Here is a 21,497-nt window from a genome sequence, read left to right on the forward strand (position 1 = left end):
CCTGGGGTACACCACGGGAAAAGCTGTAAAATGCTAATGGAGATAGTGTTTTTAAACCCACGTTCATATTCTCTTTTATGCCTTCTAAAGGCACCATTCCCTGTTGAGGGGAGTCACCCACTGTCTTCGGAAGGATTAGGATAATGTTGGTACACAAAGAAAAACAAAACCCGAATGATAACCAGTGACTTCCAAAAACGGATTTGTGAGCCCACCATCAGAACGGCAGACTAAATCAGGGTTTGTTGAGGGAAGGGAGGGTTTCCTCAGTTCCAAAGGCTCTTTGCAACCAAGAGCTACCCTTGTGGACAGGTATCTGCAGAACTGCCAGGAGTCATAGTGTAGAACCCCCGGCCGGGCCACATGTGGATGCGAAGTTGCTACATATAGGGCAGGAAGGCAGGGCACAGTGCCTTCTTTCTTGGCCACAGAGGGAGTAAAGAGGAAGACAGGCAAAAGGTCAGGCCTGAGGATATTGCCACCTGTTGTATAATAATTTATCTGGTCTTTGTCCTGGGTTGCTGGCATAGAGCTTTTAAAACCCTTGGAATTTCCTGAGTGGCAGTGGTGCCTTTGTTATGCTAATGAGGTGACCCAGGGAGGGCCCCTAGAGGGCTTCTGGATGGGGGCTGTCACCAGAAGGACCAACCACCCGATTAGATGGTGGGGCTGTTGAGCGGGCCCAGCCTGGGAGGGGTGGGGGACCGGAGAGGGAGTCCAATCACCCAGCTGATGATTTTAATTATTCGTGCCTGTGTAGTAATGAGCCCCCGACAAAAACTCTGGACCCCGCAGCTCAGTGGAGCTTCCCAGGTGGTGAACGCACTGACGTGCCAGACGGGCGATATGTCCTGATCCAAAGAGGAGAGGGCAGGGGAACTCGGGGTCCCCTTCTCAGACCTCATCCAATGTGTCTCTTCATTTGCTGGATTCGCTGGTCCTTCTGACGTGGGGCTTCCGTGACAAAACTAATCACAAAGTAGTGCTTTTCTGAGTTCCGTTAATCATCAGAGCAAATTACTGAACCAGCGGGGGTCATGAGAACCCCTGAAGTTATAGCCGGTCAGTCAGAAGGAAGTGCAGGTGGCCTGGGGGCCCCCCCAAAATGTGGCTGCTGGGGGAAGGAGGCACCGTCTTGTTGGGGGGCTGAGCCCTTTAGCTTGTGGGGTCTGTGCCAATGCTGGGTAGTTGGTTCCAGACATGAACCCGGTTGGGGTTGAAATGGAATATTCACCCGCAAGGGTCCAAACTTGGTGTGCCTGTGGGAAGGGTGCAAGGGGCACTAGGAATGAGGTCCTAAAAGTGCCAGATTTTTCTGTGATGCTAATATAGCGCACACTTGAGGATGCTCACCTCACAAGCTCCTTCTGAGGTTCTGGGAGGGTCCCTCACTAGGTGTTCACAGGGTCAGATTCAATACGCACAAGTGACGTGTTTTTGTCTCACTTGTTTTATTTTTTTTAATTCATTATTATTTTTTTACTCTTTTTTTTTTTTTTTTTTTTTTTTTTTTTTATTGAGAGAGAGAGAGAGAGAGAGCGAGCAAGCAGGGGAGGGGCAGAGAGAGAGGGAGACACAGAATCCAAAGCAGGCTCCAAGCTGTCAGCACAGAGCTTGATGCAGGGCTCGAACCCATGAATCATGAGATCATGACCTGAGCCGACATCGGACGCTCAACTGACTGACCCACCCCGGTGTCCCAATTGTCTCGCTTATTTTAAAAAGCTCCCTCACTCACCCACCCACCAGATTCTAGAAGCTTCAGTCTTGACAACCCTTTGGAAGTGACTATGCCATTGTTGAGAAATGGGGCTAGACTGTCTCCCTGTTCTAGCACGGCACGAAGAAAGCAGCCAAGACTTTGCCGATTCTCAAGCTGGGCACGAAAGAGCTGAGGGGCACTCTGGCAACACCAGAGGGGCTGGGGTCCTCATGAGACTTCAGAGTGCAGGAGCTGGGAATGGAGTCAGGACCCCAGACTTCAACAGCACAGATCATGGCAATCTCCCAGAGGATGAGATGGGAACCAAGGGCACGTCAGGGCGTCGAGGGATGGGGCAGCCTGGCAGCCTGGCACTGACCCCAGCAGACAGAACCGGGGCACCGGCCCCCAAGGCCATGATGAAACACCCACTTCTGCCTTTTTCCAGATGCCACTTGAGAAGGTACGTGGGACAGCAGCCCCCAGGAAGAGGAGAGAAACAGCCCATGGGGTACATGCCTGTTGACCTGACTACCCCAAAAAGATGAGTTAACTCGAGATTGGATAAACCCCCAAGGAAATCTAAGTTTCCCTCAGTGGAAATAGGGATTTCAGAACAACTTTACAAAAACGTTTGTTTCTTTTTTTAATTGAGCTGTGTTTGAAATTGTGAACCTTCTCATTTAAAACAACATTATGGATACAGAAAAATTTAAAAGCCTTCCAACTAAACAGATTGTCTAAAGGTCACTGTGGGAATTTTTAGCATAATATGATTATAAAATAAAACCTGTTTGTGATAAAACCGTAATAAAATTTTCAAAGAAGGTGGCCATATCACTTCAATTTAACCTAAGTGTTCTGAGGCAGAGACTGCTAGCTAGTCACCAAAATCTTATTTTCCTGGGCTGGCGGCCAGGCCACATTTCCCAGTCTCCCTCAGAGCTGGTGCGGCCACACCACCAACCTCCCGCCGACGGAATCCGACCAGAAATGGATTCAGGCCTGGCCCGACTGAACCCCACACCCACCACTCTGTGCTGTCTCCCCCACTTCCAGCTCAGTGGGGTGCGGATGAACAAGCTGCCAGAACGCTCGGTCAGCCTAGATCCTTGAACAAGCCCGGGCTCACCTCGGGCTTTTATGTGAGGGATAATATCCTACTTAGTTTTCTGGATAGGCCCATGAATGGGGGGTGCTGAGTGAGCATGACCTTAGGTTCTATTCTTGCACATCAATCTGGTGCTGATTCAAGGTGGCACTCCATGGGCGCTTACTATCTGCACGTGGAGCTCCTACGTTGTAGCAAGATCCACCTTACCCACTAGGAGCCGAGCCGGCATGTCGGCAGCTAGCAAGAACGCGAGGAAACTGGACTGGAACTGTGACGAAAGAACAGGCAAAGGCATGTGACAGCACAGGGGAAAGTTCATTTGTGAAGGCGCCACAGATATGGTGGCCAGGGGAGCTGGGCCCTGAAGGATGAGAAAGCTTCCGAAGAAAGGACAGGGGCGGAGGGTGGGAGAGTTCATTCCAGACTGAGGAGATAGAATCAAAGCCGGTGAGAAGCAGCTACAAGGAAAGAGGATTCTGTTCAAAGAGAGGGGAAGAGCTAACAATCGGGGTTGACCACGAATTGGAGGCACTACGCAGACAAAAAGGCAGAGCGATGCTTTGAGGGGTGGCCAGCCTCCTGGCACAGGGACGGCGGAGAACGCGGTTCCAGCACAGGATGGGTAGCTGCTCCATTCACCGGCCTTCCAGCTCTGGGATCTACGTATCTCCGGTGCCTCTGCCAAGCAGGCTTTGTACAACATTGCCAGAAGAAAGAAGAATTATTTTAGCCCTGTTTCAGCATTGCTTACACGACGGTCTTTGCCACATTCCCTTTCAAGGCTGTGCTGGCTGGGATGGGACCATTCAATGCGTTCGATCCTAAGCCAGTAGAGAACATCCCTTCACGACGAGGCTCGGGAAAACCCCTTGAATATAATGTTATTATCGGAAGAACTTAGTAGGCTGATATTAACCAGGATTGCTGCTGGGGACCAAGAAAACCGAGAACAGGAAGTATCTGTTTCGAATGCGGAGGCCGTGGGACAATGCCGCGTTAACTGCGTGTGCTGGCTGACAGCAAGTTACTAGCTCCTACCACCAATTATGGACATACAACTTTCAGAAGAATGGTTCACAAAAAGACATATTACAACACAGCTGTGCGGAGAGCACTTTTGTCTTTCCTGGGTGACTTTTTATCTCGCAAGACACCTCGGCCTGAGCATCATAAACGTGACTTTCACAGTGTAGTTTTGAAAAGCAAACTAGTTTTCCACTTTTAGACGTCTATGTTATAGGTCAAAGAAAGTCTACCGGAGCACTAGAAAGAGAAATACTATTCTAACATCACAGTAAATGAGTCAATGTCCACTTTCTGCATACAGAGTTATAATTTCATTTCACAAACCTTTCTGAGTTTCTACTATGCGCTCGGCACTGTGTTATTCATTAGTGATATAAACGGAATGAAAAAGAAAAAATGGGGTCTTCTAAACTTGAAAACTTCCTAAGATCACAATGTTATCTTTCTGTAAGAGCATTTCCAAATGATTATTTTATTTATTTATTTATTTATTTATTTATTTATTTATTTATTTGAGAGAGAGAGAGAGAGAGAGAGAGAGAGAGAGAGACAGAGAGAGAAAATCTTAAGCAGGTTCCACACTCAGTATGGAGCTGGCAACGGGGTTCATTCTCACGACACTGGGATCATGACCTGAGCCAAAATCAAGAGTAGGACACTCAACAGACTGAACCACCCATGTGCCCCCGGCCAATGATTATTTTAAAAAATGGTAAGTTCAGCTACATTCTTGCCCCAATAAACAAGGTTATTTTGCTTGTCACATCTCGAGATTCTACATATAAAGAATGATTTTCAGTGTTGGCCTGGGCTGTTATCTCATCTCCTGTAACAGGACTCCAGATACTTAATTTAGTGCTTAAATAAAAGGGAAAGAGAAGAGAATTTTCCTGAGCTCAGAAATGATTGTTAAACAAACACAGAACTCTTCACATTATAGAATGGATCTTAATTAAACAGCTCCCGCCTCACAACAGCGAAACAAAAGAAACCCATAAAGCCATGTTCGGGGGCCACTGGAATGTTCAGATATGACAGTAAAACAGCCACACAGGAAGTTACATTCCATACGCCATCATTCAACCATAAATATGAGCAGTGCCTTCTTAGTCTCTTTCTTTTTCAGTCCTTTCAAAATTCAGGTCACGTCTCTCTCATCGTACAGCATCCTGAGTAAATCACATCTCAAGTGGTGACAAGACCTGTCTGCCTTTGATATCCAATCTCAAAATACTTCCCAATCGCCTTTCTACCCACCTACCTTACTTATGTCCTGGGTCCTAAAAGCCATGTTTTACAAAGCTTGGGAACTGCATTCCCTTTCGATAAAATGAACAACTCACAACAACAGCTTCTATTTTGTTTGGTTTTCGCCCAACTGTGCTGACTCTTTCCAGCCCACATTTACTGGTCCTGCCTGGAACGTGGATCCCAGTTTGTTGTCAAGGCAGGTACTGAGTCTGCTCCCTGTGACAGAAAGCGGGGCTAAACCTTCAAATGGAAGATTCCCACCGGCCTTGGCATTCGCACCATGTCATTCCTAGGTGCACTGTGGTATTTCTCTGCTCCCCAGGCAACATTCTGAGATTTCCTTCCCTAGCCAAAATGAGAAATCAACATTTTCCAAAGTGGGGCGGGGAGAGCCCCAAATGACAGAATAACACTTCCAAACATCAGTGACCCTGAGTCTGTGTTTGCGACGGGACAGATCAGATTAGCTGAAACTGAGCACGTCAATGCTTCAACACTCACAGATTCTTATTTCTAGCCAGCTGTGTGATCCTGTATAGTCACTGAACCTCTCTGGCCACAACCACTTTGTCTATAAAACCAAGAGAATACCAAGAGACCTTCCAGCTCTAAGTTCTTTGGGACACAACAACTGCTTTGTAAAACCAAGAGACTCCAAAGACACCTCCCAGCTCGAATTTCTTTGGGTCTGGGAAATTAACAACGCGGTCAGAAAATGCCACTGTCTCTGAACTGACTCTGCAGACCTTGGAAAAGTAAAACTCGGATTAAAGACCATGAAATTGAGGGGGAACAATTAAAAGATCTCTAAGGCCCCTTTCCACATTTCGATGCTAACTCCGAGAGTGAGGCTTGGCCGGGCAATTGGCCATAAAACATTAGCGGGTCTCATTGCTTCCAATGGCCAATTCGGCTCTAGCGAAACGTTCTTCATCATGTTTCCAGGCACTGCCTTGAAATGTAAAGCATCCAAGGCAACAGCAGAACAACTTGCCCTATGCTCTGCTTTCACTGGCAACTCGTCCCTGGGTCCCCAATTTCTCAAGCCAACGAGAGCATCCACCTGGCAAGAACAGGTAAGAAAGCCACACCTACCCTCAGCCACTGCTTCTCCGTGAGGGCGTCGCTGTAGTCCACGTCCCGGCGCTGGCGAGAACCCCTACCAAATATTTTCTCCTCCTCTTCCTCACATGTGAGCCGTTCAACTTCGGCGTCATCCTTAATAATCCAGGAGGGCAGCTCATCTTCCTCCATCAAGCGGGGCTTACGCTTTGGGTTCCTGGCATCTTCCCTCCGTCGGTCCATGTCCATGCGCTGCAGGTAGTAAACAGAAGTGTCACCAATGGGAAGGGGGACTCTGTCCAGTACCGATGTCACAGCACACAGAACTTTCACGAGGGGCACCTGCGTGGCTCAGTCGGATAAACGTCCGACTCTGGCTCAGGTCATGATCTCACAGTTCACGAGTTCGAGCCCCGCGTCGGGCTCTGTGCTGACAGCTCGGAGCCTGGAGCCTGCTTCGGATTCTGTGTCTCCTCTCTCCGCCCCTTCCTCGCTTATGCTCTGTCTCTCTCTCTCTCTCTCTCTCTCAAAATAAATTAAATAACACTAAAAAAACAAAACAAAACCAAAAACAACTTTCACGAGTCTCCTCCTATGGCTTCAGGGCCCCTTTCTGCTTTTCCCATAGAGTCTCTCTATCCTGGCTTACTTGTTCCGGTTCCTTCCCCACACACACTGTCCCAGCAGAGATTCTGCAAGGTGAAATCTCCTCCCTCCCTCCGTACCCCATCTTTGAAATTCATGCATGTAAAATATGCTCTTTACAAATTCCTTTACTTCACCTGGGTGTGTGCAAAAGCTACCCCTTAAAACAGTGAGAAAATTCCAATTGGGGGTATATTTAAAAAATATGAGCCCCAGAAATACAATTTGCTGCTGCCCTCGCATAAAAGTACTCTCTGAGCATATACAAGAGAAGCTTCATTAAGAAAACTTCCTTTGACTCAGTAGGGCTCATGCTTTTAATTAAACAGAGAAAAAAAAAAGTCAGCGACCCAAGTTTTGCTGCAGACTGGCTCACCCTTGGACATGTGGGCACATAAATGGCTTGATTAGTCATTCGGCCATGAATGTATTGGATTTTCGGCACACCACGGGTTCCGTGAGAGGAATGTCCTTCGACGCTTTAGCTTTTAAAAAGTTTAGCTCTTATGAAAATATTACAACGCCAGAGAAAAACCTCAGATGTAATGTCACCTCAACGGATCAAGTTTTAAGTAAAGTATCTCCCTTTCATATATTTTCATAGCCTTTGAATGCCTACTTCTCCACCTCTTGCTTTCTTTTTTAAAAACCCAGTGCACCTGGGTAAATTAAGTACTACATGCTGGGCTTTAACCTATAACTAAACAATCTGAGAGCTAAAAGAAAAAAAAAAGTAAATAAGACCTACACGGAATTGCTGCTTATGTCATACACACACACACACACACACACACACACACACACACACACACACACGTATATGTGTGTGTGTGTGTGTGTGTGTGTGTGTGTGTGTATGTATATGGGTAGCTAGATGTACTATTTCTACAATCAAATAGACCATTAACTATTCAATGATTTACCTTTCCCCCTTCTTCCTTCAGTTCTACCGTCCTGAAACAGGAATTCAACATAACTTTTTCTTAACAACTGAAACTGATAACAAAATAGAAATGAAATTTCTATTCAAATCCAAACTTGACCTCTAGAATCGACACAAAAATTAAAGTTCAAAGTCCATTCACCTACGCTTAAACATTTTTGGAAATCATTATATTCCCAGGGTTGGGGCAGGCTTGCGGCATGGGGGAGCCCCATTGGTAGATAAATGTGGCCGTCCTGTTCCGTCATGTGCTATAGTTAGCTGGAGAGGCTGTCCTTAATCCTGACTCCTAATGTTCTGGTATCAGAAATGGGACCCACCAAACTTGCCTTGTTAGAACACAGAGTGCCTTGCTAACAATACAGTCTACAGAGGGGCTTCTCAAAGGGACCTCCTAGTAACAGTACTTTAGAATGCTAATGAAAAAAAAAATTTTTTTTTGGTGAATGCATTCCACTGTGATGACAAAATACTGCCACATCCACTTCTGATTACATCACCACCATCACTTTTATACCGATATACTTATATATGACTTATCCCATGCATTTGTCCACAAGTGAGAAAATAAATCTTTTCTGACATAAAAATTTCAAAAATCGATATAAAAAAATGTAAACTGATAGAACTAAATTGCATTTGTTTTTTATTTTTCATTTATGAAGGGGTGATGCACTTTTTAAAAAAAAAAGTTTATTTTATTTATTTACTTATTTTGAGAAAGGGAGTACATGTGAGCCAGGTAGGGGCAGAGAGAGAGGAGATAGAGAATCCCAAGCAGGCTCTGCACCGTCAGCACAGAGCCCGTCGTGGGGCTTGAACTCACAAACCATGAGATCATGACTGGAGCTGAAATCGAGAGTCAGACGCTTAACCAATTGAGCCACCCAGGTGCCCCGGGTTGATGCACTTTTTTTTTTTTTTATTTTTTTTTTTGACATTTATTTATTTTTGAGACAGAGAGAGACAGAGCATGAATGGGGGAGGGTCAGAGAGAGGGAGACACAGAATCTGAAACAGGCTCCAGGCTCTGAGCTGTCAGCACAGAGCCCGACGCGGGGCTCAAACCCACGGACTGTGAGATCATGACCTGAGCCGAAGTCGGCCGCTTAACCGACTGAGCCACCCAGGCGCCCCGATGCACTTTTTAATAAGCTTAAAGTTCTGACGCTTGCAATCTCTTCCCAAAGATTTCTACTTGCAGAAGACACGTACAAAGATGTGAAGTTGATATTCAAGCATGTCTAATTTACTATTTAGGTACTACATGAATGTATTTGTTTCACGATACATTCATGATAATAAAAGTTGTGCTAACAAGTACAATGATTTTTAAAAAGCACTTCTTAAAGTTTCATGTTTGTATGCCGTTGAAATATTTCACATTTGTATCTTGATGTGGCAAAGGTCTTTTTAGGTAAAATTCATTGTTAATCAGTGTGAAGGATCACTGTTTCTGAAGTTCTGTTTTTAGGAGAAAACAAGAAAAATATTTAAAAGAAAGGTTTCATTTTAAAGAGACTAGCTTATCTGCTTAATGTGCGTTATTTAACTACAGTGTCCGTGATAAATAAAATGATAACCTGATATTAATTTTTACATAGAGAACCAGCTTTTCAAATAATAAGGGATAAGAAGGTTAAATATTTGAAATCCAAATCTAGCTTGCATTCCATTCTTGTGTCTCACTGAACTTTTTCATCGGGAGTAGCTGGCAGGGAATCAAATATGATTTCCTGCCCCCTGGTGGAGGTGCTAATGCATACAGAATGGGACAAAGGCAGCCCGCTGCTTGGATTTAAGGAAAAAAAAAAAAAAAAAACAAACTAAACCAAAACTTTGTATCTTCTAAAAATGAGAAGGCAACCATTAACAAGCAGAACATTCCCCAAATCAAAATGCCTACAAAACAGCGTTCCCTAGCCAGCCAGCTTCATTTGTTCTAAGCCTCCTCTTTGCGTGATACAATATTCCCAAATTAAAAGAAAGCTGGGCCTTGGCCAGACATTTCTTTCTTTCTTTCTTTCTTTTTTTTTTTTCCCCCTGAAGCTTTCAATTTTTACAAATACCCAGCCCAAAAGTCAGAGAAGAGATGTACTCTTTTCCCCTCACTTCGGGGCTGCTGATGCAAAAATCTCCATCTCTGGGCCTAATCTAATTTGTATAATGACAGGCAGCTTATCCTTTCCCAGGCCTCAAGAGTATCTGCGGCTGTAGCACTGCTGAATTATTGCCAATCAGAAAGCAGCCAGGGAAGCTGAGGGCCTCTGGCCCTGGTGATCCCCAGTAATCTACATTTTAATAAGTTCGTCAAGGAGAGAAAAGATGTCTGTTTCCTATGTGTACCTCTAATGTCCCCAAGGAGAGCACCAGTCTATAAGGGTGACCAACAGTCGGGGCTCAGAAATTTAGGTCTGAGGAACACCTTGCATTGGCCATGCTGTCACATGACTGTGCTGCATCATTTGTAGCCAAAAATGCCTTTCCTAAGGAGGGTGGTTCACTTAGGAATGGGGTGGGGTGGGCAAAGTGCTCATCCCAGGTTAGGAGCTATTCCCACAGCTCCCTAAAACTTCCCTGAGGAAGAATTAAATGCCTTTTATCTCGAATCTTTATGTGTGGACACAACCGTCGTTCCCTAGTCAAAAATTGCAAAAAATAACGTAAGCCTCCACGCAGCTGGAGCTCTCTTCTCAGACTGTCTGGGCTAAAAAGACAGAGGATGCAAATCCTGTGGGTCACATCTGGCCCAGAGTCCTGTTTCATTTGGCCTGCAGTAGGAGATCATAATAAAAACAAAAGTGAATTTAGCCGCAAACATTTTGAAATCCAGAGATTGCCCATGAAAAAAACCTAGATTTCTAGCTTCTCTTGGAAATTTGGAATTCCTGGATACCTGGGGCCTTGCGGCTCTGTCTCCCTTAGACAAAGCAGCTCTGGTTTACCACCACCACCCACCCACCCCCATCGACTTGTTTCACTCCTGCAAAATGCCTGACACCTTGAGGGCATTCAAACTGGGGGCCTTGGACTTGGGGACCGTGCAGCATGACCGCATCACAGTTCACATTTCCTTACTCATTCCGCCATCAGACTAAATGTCCGGAAGATCAGAATGATTGATGGTACTGGAAGGAGCCGTGCAACTTCACAGGTCCTGATCCGCACTGACATCTTCACAGGGCTTAAAATGTTGCGAACGCTGCCATTCGTTCACTCAAGATTTGCTAAGCAAGTACTATGTGCCAGAAACCGTTCTGACAATTGGGCCGCACAGTAGATGAAAGAGGTCCAGCGCATGCCTGAAGAATGCAGCAAAATAGCACTTCTGAGGGCCTCCTTCACAACCGGAGGGGCTTGCTTCCGCACGTACTGACCCTGGGGCGGGCCACACACGTAAATCAAGTGCAGATTTCAGCAAAATCGCACGTGACTATGTAGTATGGAACGTCAAGGTTGAAACCATGGCTGTTAATTCCTTAAATGTCAAGGTTCTTTCCTATCTGCCCAGATCAGCGAAATCCAACCAATTCCGATCTTTCAGCGAAGGCTATGCCTTGATGTGCATCTGGAAGGCTCCTGCTGGCTTAAGCCAGGCTCTCTTCAACAGGAAGGAGACACACGACCCGTGTTGTTTGGTTGGGGAGCATATCTGCTTTGATCCAGTAAGGAGACAGCGAGGGAATGATTGTAAACTACCTACAGGAGTAGGGCAGGTTCCCAGAATGATGCTGGCCTTGAATTACAATGAGTTGGGATTGGGGCTGGGGGGCCAGGGGCAGGGATCTGGGGCAAAGCCATAACCCACATGGCCTGTCCAGCCGGAGGGTGCGGCTGCCACTAAGCCCTGGCCAACTGTTTCCACACAGAGACGTGGGCCTGGTGCTGCCCACCCTCATTTTTCAAGAGAAGCCAGAAATCAGGATTCTTTTTATGTTGGCAACAAATTTGAAATTTTAAAAAACACCGCGTGGGCCAAACAAAATATGTCTGCAGGCTAAATCCAGCCAGTCTGCAGCCTCTGAACTGAAAGGCCCAGGCTCTCTGTAAAGGAAGTTCTGCCAGGGCACGCAGGCTCCAGACATCGCGCGTTAATAGAAAAAGGTGCACGATTTTCTATGGTATTACCATAAAAAGATCAAATTCTTCCTCTCGTCGAGCAATCATTTGGTTCAGGGTCTCATCGTCGGGCACTTCATCTTCTTCCTGGGGTTAAGAACAGAATGATTTAACAGGCTTTAGGGGAAAGTTTGGACAATCAGGGTGAGGTATGAAAGAGTAAAGTGGATATGTCCTGTAGACCACAGGGATTCATTTCTCAAGCCCCAAAGAAAAGAGAAGGGTCACTGGGGGTAGTATTTGCCATCATTATTTCGCCAGCTACTCAAACCAATCTTCCCAGAGCACAGTACTATGAAAAGTACTGTGTGTGTGTGTGTGTGTGTGTGTGTGTGTGTGTGTGTGTGGTTTTTTGGGTTTTTTTGGTGCGGGGTGGGGGGTGGTGGTGGTGGTAGTGTATATCTTGATTCCATTACTTTTGAAACAAGTTACTTAACGTCTCCCCTGCTTCAATGACCTCATCTGTAAAATGGGCGTGACATTTAGTTCACAGTCAAGTTGTAAGGAAACGCGAGGGAAAAAGTGCCTGACATAAATCCTTTTAATTCTATTAAGCCTCATATAAGTGATTTTCAAAACCTTATTAAACCCACCAATATGTGAAAGTTCGTGACTAGGCACAGAACAAGGCCATAAAGATCATACGGATAGGTCAAATATAGAGCCTTTAATATGGGTTTAATCAATGTGTTTCAGTGGGAATTATTATGCTAACAGTTAAAGTTCTGGATGGGTGCATAACAGGGAACAGTTTCGTTTTATGTGATATTAGACCAAAGCACATGATCTCTCTGCAAACTCCTCAGAAACCAAGTTCTCAAGTTTTCTAGAAATGCTATGACTTCCACACTTTACAAAAAAACAAAAAAATCTAAAAGTTGGGCATATACTACAGAACTTACCTTCCAAAATTATTTTTATCATATGCTGACTGAGTGTGTTAAGAATCAAATGGGGGGATCGCAGGGTATGGGCAGAAGGAGGAAAAGAGGAAAACCCAGAACTTCAAATATCCAGTTTCCCAAATTATATGTGCAAAAACGAGGCACCTTGTTCTAGAAAGAGTATGAGTGTCCTAGCAGCTTAAATGACTATGTTTCTTCCCAAGATAATGTTTTATGCACTGTGTTAGAAGTGAATGCATTTCCATAGGCAAATATCTAATGACTCAAGATAATAATTCCTCGTAAAAAGCTTTCTGTTCTAGTTTGCCTCTAACCTGATTAAAGTAAATTTGTCTCAATATTGCATTTCATTTGACAAAGACCAAGCCTATCTGGCAGCGGGCTGATACTTCATGGTACGAAGAATTTGGTTAACATATCCTTTGGTGAAAAGGTGCCCTGGTTTGCTCACTACCTAGAACCACATATTATCCACTCTCTGCCTACACAATGGGGGGCTTGCACATCCCCACGTGTACGGTGAAAAGATTCTCTTGTAAACTGGCAAGAAGCCTGCCTGCAAGGGTCTGACCTTCACAGAGAATGAAATGGCTGGGAAGTGTGCAAATTACCTCCCTGGGGTCTTTGTATCTTAGTACTTCACGGCCTGTCAGCCGTGCAGATAAGCAGCCTACTCAGCCTCAGTATTTGGAACCACAGCCCTTGACTGTGGTCTGTCAGTGTCTCCAAAGATCTGGACACAGGGCGCCCAGGGCACCCAGACACAGGACACAGGGCACCCAGAAAATGGCACCACGTCTGACACACTAACAGCCTGGAAGGAGTGTGGAGCCCCAGTAATGCGGCTGGCCCCAGGCCCCACCCCAGCCCAGCCCTGGTGGCCCCTGTAGCTAGGAGACATCGACATCTCCCTGCAGCCTAGGACGGGCGGAAAGCTCCAGGCTCCTCTGCACGCCATGTTCCCCAGGCCAGCCTCTACTTTCACAAGGCCTATACAAAACGAGTTAAAGGCAAAAACAGGGTAGAGACCATGGGCGAAGTATCAGCTCTGCCCATACCTGTGTTGGGACAGTATGCATCACGCAAAAAAATAATATATATGTTTTTTAATTTCCAGGTGTGTAAACAAGAACACAAAATTTACCTGACAACCTGATTCTAAATCTGGACCAATCAATTTCAAGAATCAAGCCTCTATCACGTGTTCAATTTTAAGAATCAGAGTGAATTATTTGAGATCACAATTTTAAAAATACGGGTGGATGTGTGAATGCATGCGCACACATATTTTTCATTATTTTAACAAAACCTAATACATAACTAATCAAATATATTAGACCTACAAGTTAGGAGGAAGCATGGTATAAAAGTGCTCTTCAGTTTGCAAAAAGATTCATTTCAGGATTCATTTGAATATCAAGATCTACTTCACATTCAGACTCATTTCACACACAAAAAAAATGTATGGGAGACTTTTAAATGAATTTGGTTTATAATTTATAGAAGATTTCAAAAGCATATATCCTACTTAAGGCAAGATCGAACTATATCTAATATATGCAATGAAAATAGTATTCCATATGAATATGTTAAGGTAAACCCACTCCTCAGCTTACAAATATAGGGACATCAAACTAAATCTGTCCATCCCAAGACAATTTTATGGTAAGGATTGGTGCTGGTATTTTGCACACTTTTCTAGACTACATTAGAACTATGTCTTTTGATCTCTTTCAAATCTGTTCGGGTTGAAAATTCAGTATAGAATTACTAAAATTGGCAATCTAAAAAAAATACAAGCGACTACCTAAAGACCCCCTTAGAGGGGCGCCTGTGTGGCTTAGTGGGTTAAGCACCCGGCTTTGGCTCAGGTCACGATCTCACGGGTGCGTGAGTTCAAGCACACATCGGGCTCTGCGCTGACAGCAGAATCTGTTTGGGATTCTCTCTATCTCCGTGCCCCCCCTCCCCCACTCATACTCGTGCTCTCTCTCTCTACGTGAATAAATAAACTTAAAAAGTTAAAAAAAAAAAAGACCCCCTTAGAGAAACATAAGGAATGTGTTCTTTGAACAATCTTGCCAAGTAAAGAGATTTTTTTTTTTTTTTTAAAGCTGGTCATTTTCTCAGCCTTTGGTCAGCTTTTACAGAAAAATTTGCACTGGAGGTCAAAGTCCTGCTTTCAGAGTGTAAGTACAAGAAAACATGTTACGATGGCTGTGAGGGCTTGTCCTACAAACATACTGAAGAGCTTAATCAAAAGGCAAAAGACAGAGAGGGCCCAGGGTAGGGGGATGGCAAAGAGACAAGGCAAGGAGGGACCCTTCTTTCTGGCGGGGTCTACTCTCATCTGGCTGAATTGTGTCCCGGTACCAGGGGCCCCTGTGCAATTCTACATCTTCCCTACAGAAGGCAGCATTTACAGTACGATTAAGCACCCTGTCTGCATCTCTCGGGGAGGGAGGTGGGGGGGAGCCAGGGGGGTGTGCCCTGGCTGAGCCTTGAGGTGCCTCTAGCAAAGGCTCTTAAGACACTGGTCTGGATGACTTTCAGAGGCTTTCTGTGCTTGGGATGTAAGACAGGCAGCTAATTTATTCATTTTAATCAACGCCAGCCCAGCAAATTCTTTAAAGAAAGAACAGGTCGTTCTTAATCCTTCCGAGACAAAAGGGCGCTGTGCGATTTCATCAGCTTGGCTTTCTATCGTACCTCGTTTTCCTCTTCGTGCTCCAGGATGGCCTGCAGGAATGCCCTCCGCTCGTGGCTTGAAGACTTCTGATCAAACATACCCGCCTGGATCACCTTCTGATCCACGTTCAGCTTGTATTTCGCGGCCGCGAGAATCTTTTCCTCCACGCTGTTGACAGTGCACAGCCTCAGCACCCGGACCTCGTTCTGCTGGCCGATGCGGTGAGCTCGGTCTTGTGCTTGTAGATCCTGTGAGGGAGAACCACATGCTCTGAGGGCCAGCGCACCTGCATCAGCCCAGCGAACAAGTCACCTGCCCGAGAGACAGGGGAGCATAGAGGGTTACTTAACCCACCCACGCTAGTGAAAAGATCTTGCTTTCATTTTTAATGTATGCAAGCCACCTTCTCTGGAAAACCTGAGTTCATCCCTAGTTGAGGGAAGCTGGGCTCCGATCGGCCAAGCCAACCAAAATACATATCAGGTTTTGAAATCCAGGCATCAAGGTGTTTGCACCCGTCTCTAGGTTCACCATCAGATTTTGACCCGAACTAAAAAAACAAAACAAACGAAGACCCCATTAAATTTGATGTCAGAATTATGACTTTGATATTACCTACAACTAACCTTAAATCTCAAGAAACACTAGACACTGGTCTAAAGTGTTAGAGACGATTTTTAAAACATCTGTGAATTATACGTACATACAGTATACATACACACCGTACAGATAGGGACTTGTCAGGGGGCAGATCTCCATGCATCTAATTCCACCAAAGACTCCATCTTTAGTTTGGGCAATGAAAAGAATTCCCCAAATTATAGCTTGTGGAATGCTAAATTGGTCACAGTTTGGGGGAAAGAAATCCGGAACCAAGTACCAAAAGTGTTAAAACTGGGAATGATCTCTGACTCCTGAAATTTTGCTTCTGGCAATTTATCCTACGGGAATAATCGTGGATAGGATATGCACAAAGATTTACAAATATGGGTATACCTCTCAGCATTATATATTACTTACAATGGTTTTTAAATTTTTTTATGTTTATTTATATTTGAGACAGAGAGAGAGAGAGAGAGCGAGCCTGTAAGCAGGGGAGGGCAGAGACAGAGACAGAATCTGAAGCAGGCTCCAGGCTCTGAGCTGTCAGCACAGAGCCTGATGTGGGGCTTGAACTCATGAGCTGTGAGGTTATGACCTGAGCCAAAGTCGGATGCTTAACCGACTGAGCCACTCAGGCACCCCTGTTTTTTGTTTTTGTTTTTGTTTTTAAAGCAGAATTAAATCAACATTCAACAATAACAGATTGGTTAAAAAAAATTAATCTTTGTATGTATGTACCATACACTATATGTATAGTACCATACAAATTAATTATAGGAGATTTAATGACACAAAGCAGTAACAAGTAAAAACGACGCGTTACATATGACTATGTACATGTGGATCTCATATGTGCATATTTATGTAAACCAAGTAAAAGGCAGGAATTTACACTTCCAAGTAATGAAGAATAAAGTCATTATTAAATTTCCCTCATTTTACTTTCAAGTGGTTGAACAATTTTTTTTTCTGCTTTAAACCTGTATTACTCTTATAAGAAGAAAACAGTTGTAATGAATTCTTTAAATAAAACCCCTACTAAACCTAGGAGGCCGAGCTACCTGATTTCAATGCTACACCACAAAAACATCTTGGTCTGTCACTTTGATCTAGGTGATGGTCTCTGGGCCAATGCTAATTAGTGGTTTCCATGCACCCCCCGTTAGACCCGTACACGTTTTGGGGGCAAAAGTCTGTCCCCTGTATCCGGCATCCCAGACGCCCTGTTTTGCACAGAGCTGATGCTCTACAGCAAGAAGCCCAGCCACTTGGCCAGATGAGTTTCCTGGCCATGCACATGGCACGAGACGGCAACAGGCCAAAGTCTGTCCAGGAGACCCGTCTTTGCTGCAGGGACCTCTACAATTAAATGACTCGTGAGGCCAATATGTTTCCTCAGAAGATACACGAGTAATATAAATATCAGACAGCTGAAACACAAACACAGCTGGGATCCAACCAAATTAGATTACGTTCCCAAAACAGGAGAAGGTGAGTTGGAGACGTACCATCCAAAGCTGGTAGGGGGAGAGGGGGTCGGAACCCTAAACTTCATTTTCAAGCTCTAAGTTCAACCATCTCTCTTGACAAATGCTCACGAGAATGGTGAAGCAGATTTCAAAACAGCGAGGTGTATGTTATCCACCTCTGGATTATTTCTAGAACAGGGGTCAGTGGAATGTTTCCTGAACGGGCCCAACAATAAGTATTACTAGTAAATGTTCTAGACTGTCTGGGCCAAGAGCAAGCACTGAGCAACTGTGCTGTCAGCAAAGAGCCCACTTAGGATCCTCTGGCCCCTTCTCTCTCTGCCCCTTCCCCCACTCACACGTTCCCTCTCAAAAATTAAAAAAAAAAGTATTTTTTTAAAGGTTAGAAAAATTATTTAAAAAAAATAAAACGATCTATCTATTTGGAAAGTAGCCAAAATTATTATTTCTAAGCTGAAGGTTTAAAAAAAAATTTTAATGTTTTTTAATGTTTACTTATATTTGAGAGAGAGAGAGAGAGAGAGAGAGAGAGAGAGAAAGAGAGACAGAGTGTGAGGTGGGGAGGGGTAGAGAGAGAGGGAGACACAGAATCCAAAGCAGGCTCCAGGTTCCAAGCTGTCAGCACAGAGCCTGATGCGGGGCTCGAACTCAAGAACCGTGAGAGCATGACCTGAGCCAATATCAGATGCTTAACCAACTGAGCCATCTAGACGTCCCTAGGCTGAAGTAGTTTATAGAATGTTTAGCCTCTGAGTCTCTAAGCTAAAGTGGGGAGCGGGGATACTATGACAAAGAAAAACGTGCTTTCGTCATTGAACGGATTCTTCAGTACCTCTGAGATGGGAGTCGCCTGACACTCAGCCACACTAATTAGGTGTGATTGATTCTATCTGCACATAAGAAGATAGCCTGGGAAAAGGACCTCCAAGGTAACTTTGTGGGTGGCCATTCTGTGGTAACAAAGAAGTTCAAACTCCATGGGCTAATAGTAAAGGCATCAACCCATGTTTCTGATTGGCAGTTTGGAAATGAGAGTCTTGGTAATTCCGAGGGATTTTATTGCTAATTCCACATGCGTATGTGCTGTCCTTACTTCTAGCAAGGGCCTCCAAGTAGCAACTTCTTGGCCTCTATCTTCAACTTCACAAATGGACCTGCGATTTCATCAACAGGACTTAATTCTGATTCAACTGACTTAGGATTATTATAGACACTTTTTTTTTTTTCAAAGCACAATGGAACCAACAAGATAAAAAGAGCTCCACAACTTTCATTTTGGGGACCATGCAATATTTATGCAGGGGTATAGGGTAGAAAGAGCCCAAAGCCAGGATTCACACCCAGACAGACATGGGTGACTTAATACTGACTGGTTACCTAACATGTGAAATATTTTGAGGATTAGGTAGGAAATTAGGTATGCAAACTGCCTCATCGTATCCAGTGGAGTCGTGGCTTAATGAAAGTTAGCTGTCTTACTTTTTAAATGAAAAATCAGTACTTACTCTATCATTGTAAGATAACTGATTTCTGAAAGTGAAAGAAAAAAAAAAGTTTGCCCAAAGTAATGGCCATGTTTAAGTGACAGCCATGAAAACTCTGGTCAGCCCAGTTGTCCAAATCAGGTGACGGTGAACCTACCTGTGGCAGATAAAAATATTTGGAGAAATATATGTCCCAGTGCCAGGAATCTGGGGCAAATCAGACCAGAGGAAATTTGAGATATTAGCTCAAACACAGTGAAAAGTGAATGAATTGCTCATGCAATTTACTTGATTCTGGACTTACACCTTTGGTTGCTGGTTGTAAAAGTATGTCTGTGTGTGTGTGTGTGTGTGTGTGTGTGTGTGTGTGTGTGTGTGTGAGAGAGAGAGAGAGAGAGAGAGAGAGAGAGAGAGAGAGAGAGAATGAGAGAGAGGCAGACATAAAGACAAGACAAAGAGATAGAGGGGTAGAGGGAGACAGAGAAAGGGAGAGGCATGGATGTCCCAGCATCCTCTCTCTGGTAATTTAGCATTTCTAGAGACCTTGAATTCCTTTGACTCTTAGCATTTGCACTGTGCCAGTGAAGGTGGTCAGCTGAGATGCCATAGATGTGCTTCCCCCGCCAAGATAAAATCTAATGAATTCTGCATTCACCTATAGACAGGTTATTTTTTTCTCAGGAAAGACACAGGCAGCGGCTGCAGGGTGATCTAAACCACACGGGGCACCGAGAAGACAGACATCACATACTCCTCCCCTAGACGCCCAGCCGAGCTCAGTGCCTGCACGCGGGCAGCCTGTCACGAAATGTCAAACAGACACTGAATTCACAATGGTAAAAAGGGACAAACTGCAGGTCTCGTGGGATATAAAAATATAGAAAACATATAAAAATATTTCCCAAAGACTTGGAACTAATATATTCCATGCTGGTGGCTCCCGAGCCCTCTCCAAGGTGAGAACATTTCCAGAGAAGCTTCCTTTAAGATATTCAGCTAGAGTAAATGACTGGCGAGCCTCGCAGGGGTCCAAGCTGGTGGTCACCCCAAGGCTTGGAACCACTGCTTTATTCCTGAAATCAGTGCTCCTTGGCCAGGAGAGAAAGGATGTCAGAATCTCTGGGAAGCTTTCAAATGTATGGTGGGGGGAGGTGGTTCCGGGAAGCCTCTACCAAACTGGGGGTGGGGTGCAGGGGATGGTAGGCAGGCATGCAAGTTTTTTGAAAGCTCTCTCATAATTCTGTGCACCCCCTGAATGCCACTTCCTGCCCAGAATGACTGCTGTCAGCTTTTTCATCCCAGTCTCCCTGCCGTGACCCGGTGACAGGGTCGTACTCTGCATATTTGTAGCTGAGGAAAGCAAGGTGCAGTGAGGAGCCCAGGCTAACCTGGTGTATGGTTCATATTCATACACAAGGGCCGCTTCCCTTTTTACTACCTTGAATTCACGTGCGCCCCAACATGAGTCACATCCTGATGAATAGCACTCCACCCGATACCTTATAGGCAAGCGCACTATCTCCCTGAGTAACGTAGGAACCCACAAGGGTGCCACAAGGGGCCCATCCTCACGGATAACGCTACATTCACCTAGGCTCAAAGAACCTAGTAGTAGATGCTCCATAGAATATTCTTTGATGGTGATTTTAAACAAAACCTACGGACTAAAAGACAAACCATCATATACTAACCTCAGGGAACTTACTTAAAGCTTCCGGCGACTCATTTTTCTTGACCGGGGAGATGCATATAGTAATAATAATTACAACCTCACAGGATTGTGAATAAAGAATGAAGCAATGCACATCAACAGGCTGGCACAGAGTCAGGGAGGGTCCAAGAAATATTAACTGTTGTTGTTTTTATTTTGGAACATTTGTGATTTGTCCTACGACTAAATATCCTTTGCCTGACGTCAACCTCAGAAGGGGGGTTAAAGCTAAGCAGAGCCTGAGTTTCTGTACCCCAAAATGGAGCTTTTCAAAGGCACATCAAAGGTGGGTGTGAGACATCTCACTGTCTACGCTCTGGAGGGACATGAGAAAAGAGCCATCACGAGGTCACCATTTCCCCAAAGGGGAAACAGCCCCGCTCATTTAGAAATTTGCTCTTCTGCACAAGTGTAAATGCAGACACTGATAGTCTTTGAGTTCCTCTGGTTCCAGAAGGAAGGCCTGGGCACCCAAGTCAGAGACATTACAGACCTGGTGAGGATTCCAGTCACTGTCAAAGATGACCACGGTATCAGCTGCCTGAAGGTTCAAGCCCAGGCCGCCGGCTCTGGTGCTCAGCAAGAAGATGAAATACTGGGACCCGGGTTCGTTGAATTTCTTCAGCAGAGCAGCGCGGTCCTCAGACTTGGTGGTGCCTGTAGGTACAAGAAAAGTAAATTTGCCAATTAACTCCTGTCTGAAAATGGCACGGTTCGAGACAGAAAGGCTGGCCTCCTTGAGAAATAGACTCC

At 44.9% G+C, this 21,497-nt stretch overlaps 1 protein-coding gene across 4 annotated transcripts in view; it reads right to left on the minus strand.

Annotated features, from left to right (window-relative positions):
* SMARCA2 (SWI/SNF related, matrix associated, actin dependent regulator of chromatin, subfamily a, member 2) overlaps positions 1–21,497 on the minus strand; it is a 180,653-nt gene that overhangs the window by 63,222 nt on the left and 95,934 nt on the right. For all 4 annotated transcript variants that reach the window (XM_042912649.1, XM_042912646.1, XM_042912647.1 and 1 more), the window contains exons 24-27: positions 21,238–21,401; positions 15,477–15,704; positions 11,872–11,949; positions 6,189–6,407 (exon numbers count right to left, since the gene is read on the minus strand). In XM_042912649.1, coding sequence (XP_042768583.1) covers positions 6,189–6,407; positions 11,872–11,949; positions 15,477–15,704; positions 21,238–21,401 — 689 coding nt within the window. The remainder of the gene's footprint in view (positions 1–6,188; positions 6,408–11,871; positions 11,950–15,476; positions 15,705–21,237; positions 21,402–21,497) is intronic.

This window comes from Panthera leo, chromosome D4 (genome assembly GCF_018350215.1).
Source record: "Panthera leo isolate Ple1 chromosome D4, P.leo_Ple1_pat1.1, whole genome shotgun sequence".
NCBI lineage: Eukaryota > Metazoa > Chordata > Mammalia > Carnivora > Felidae > Panthera > Panthera leo.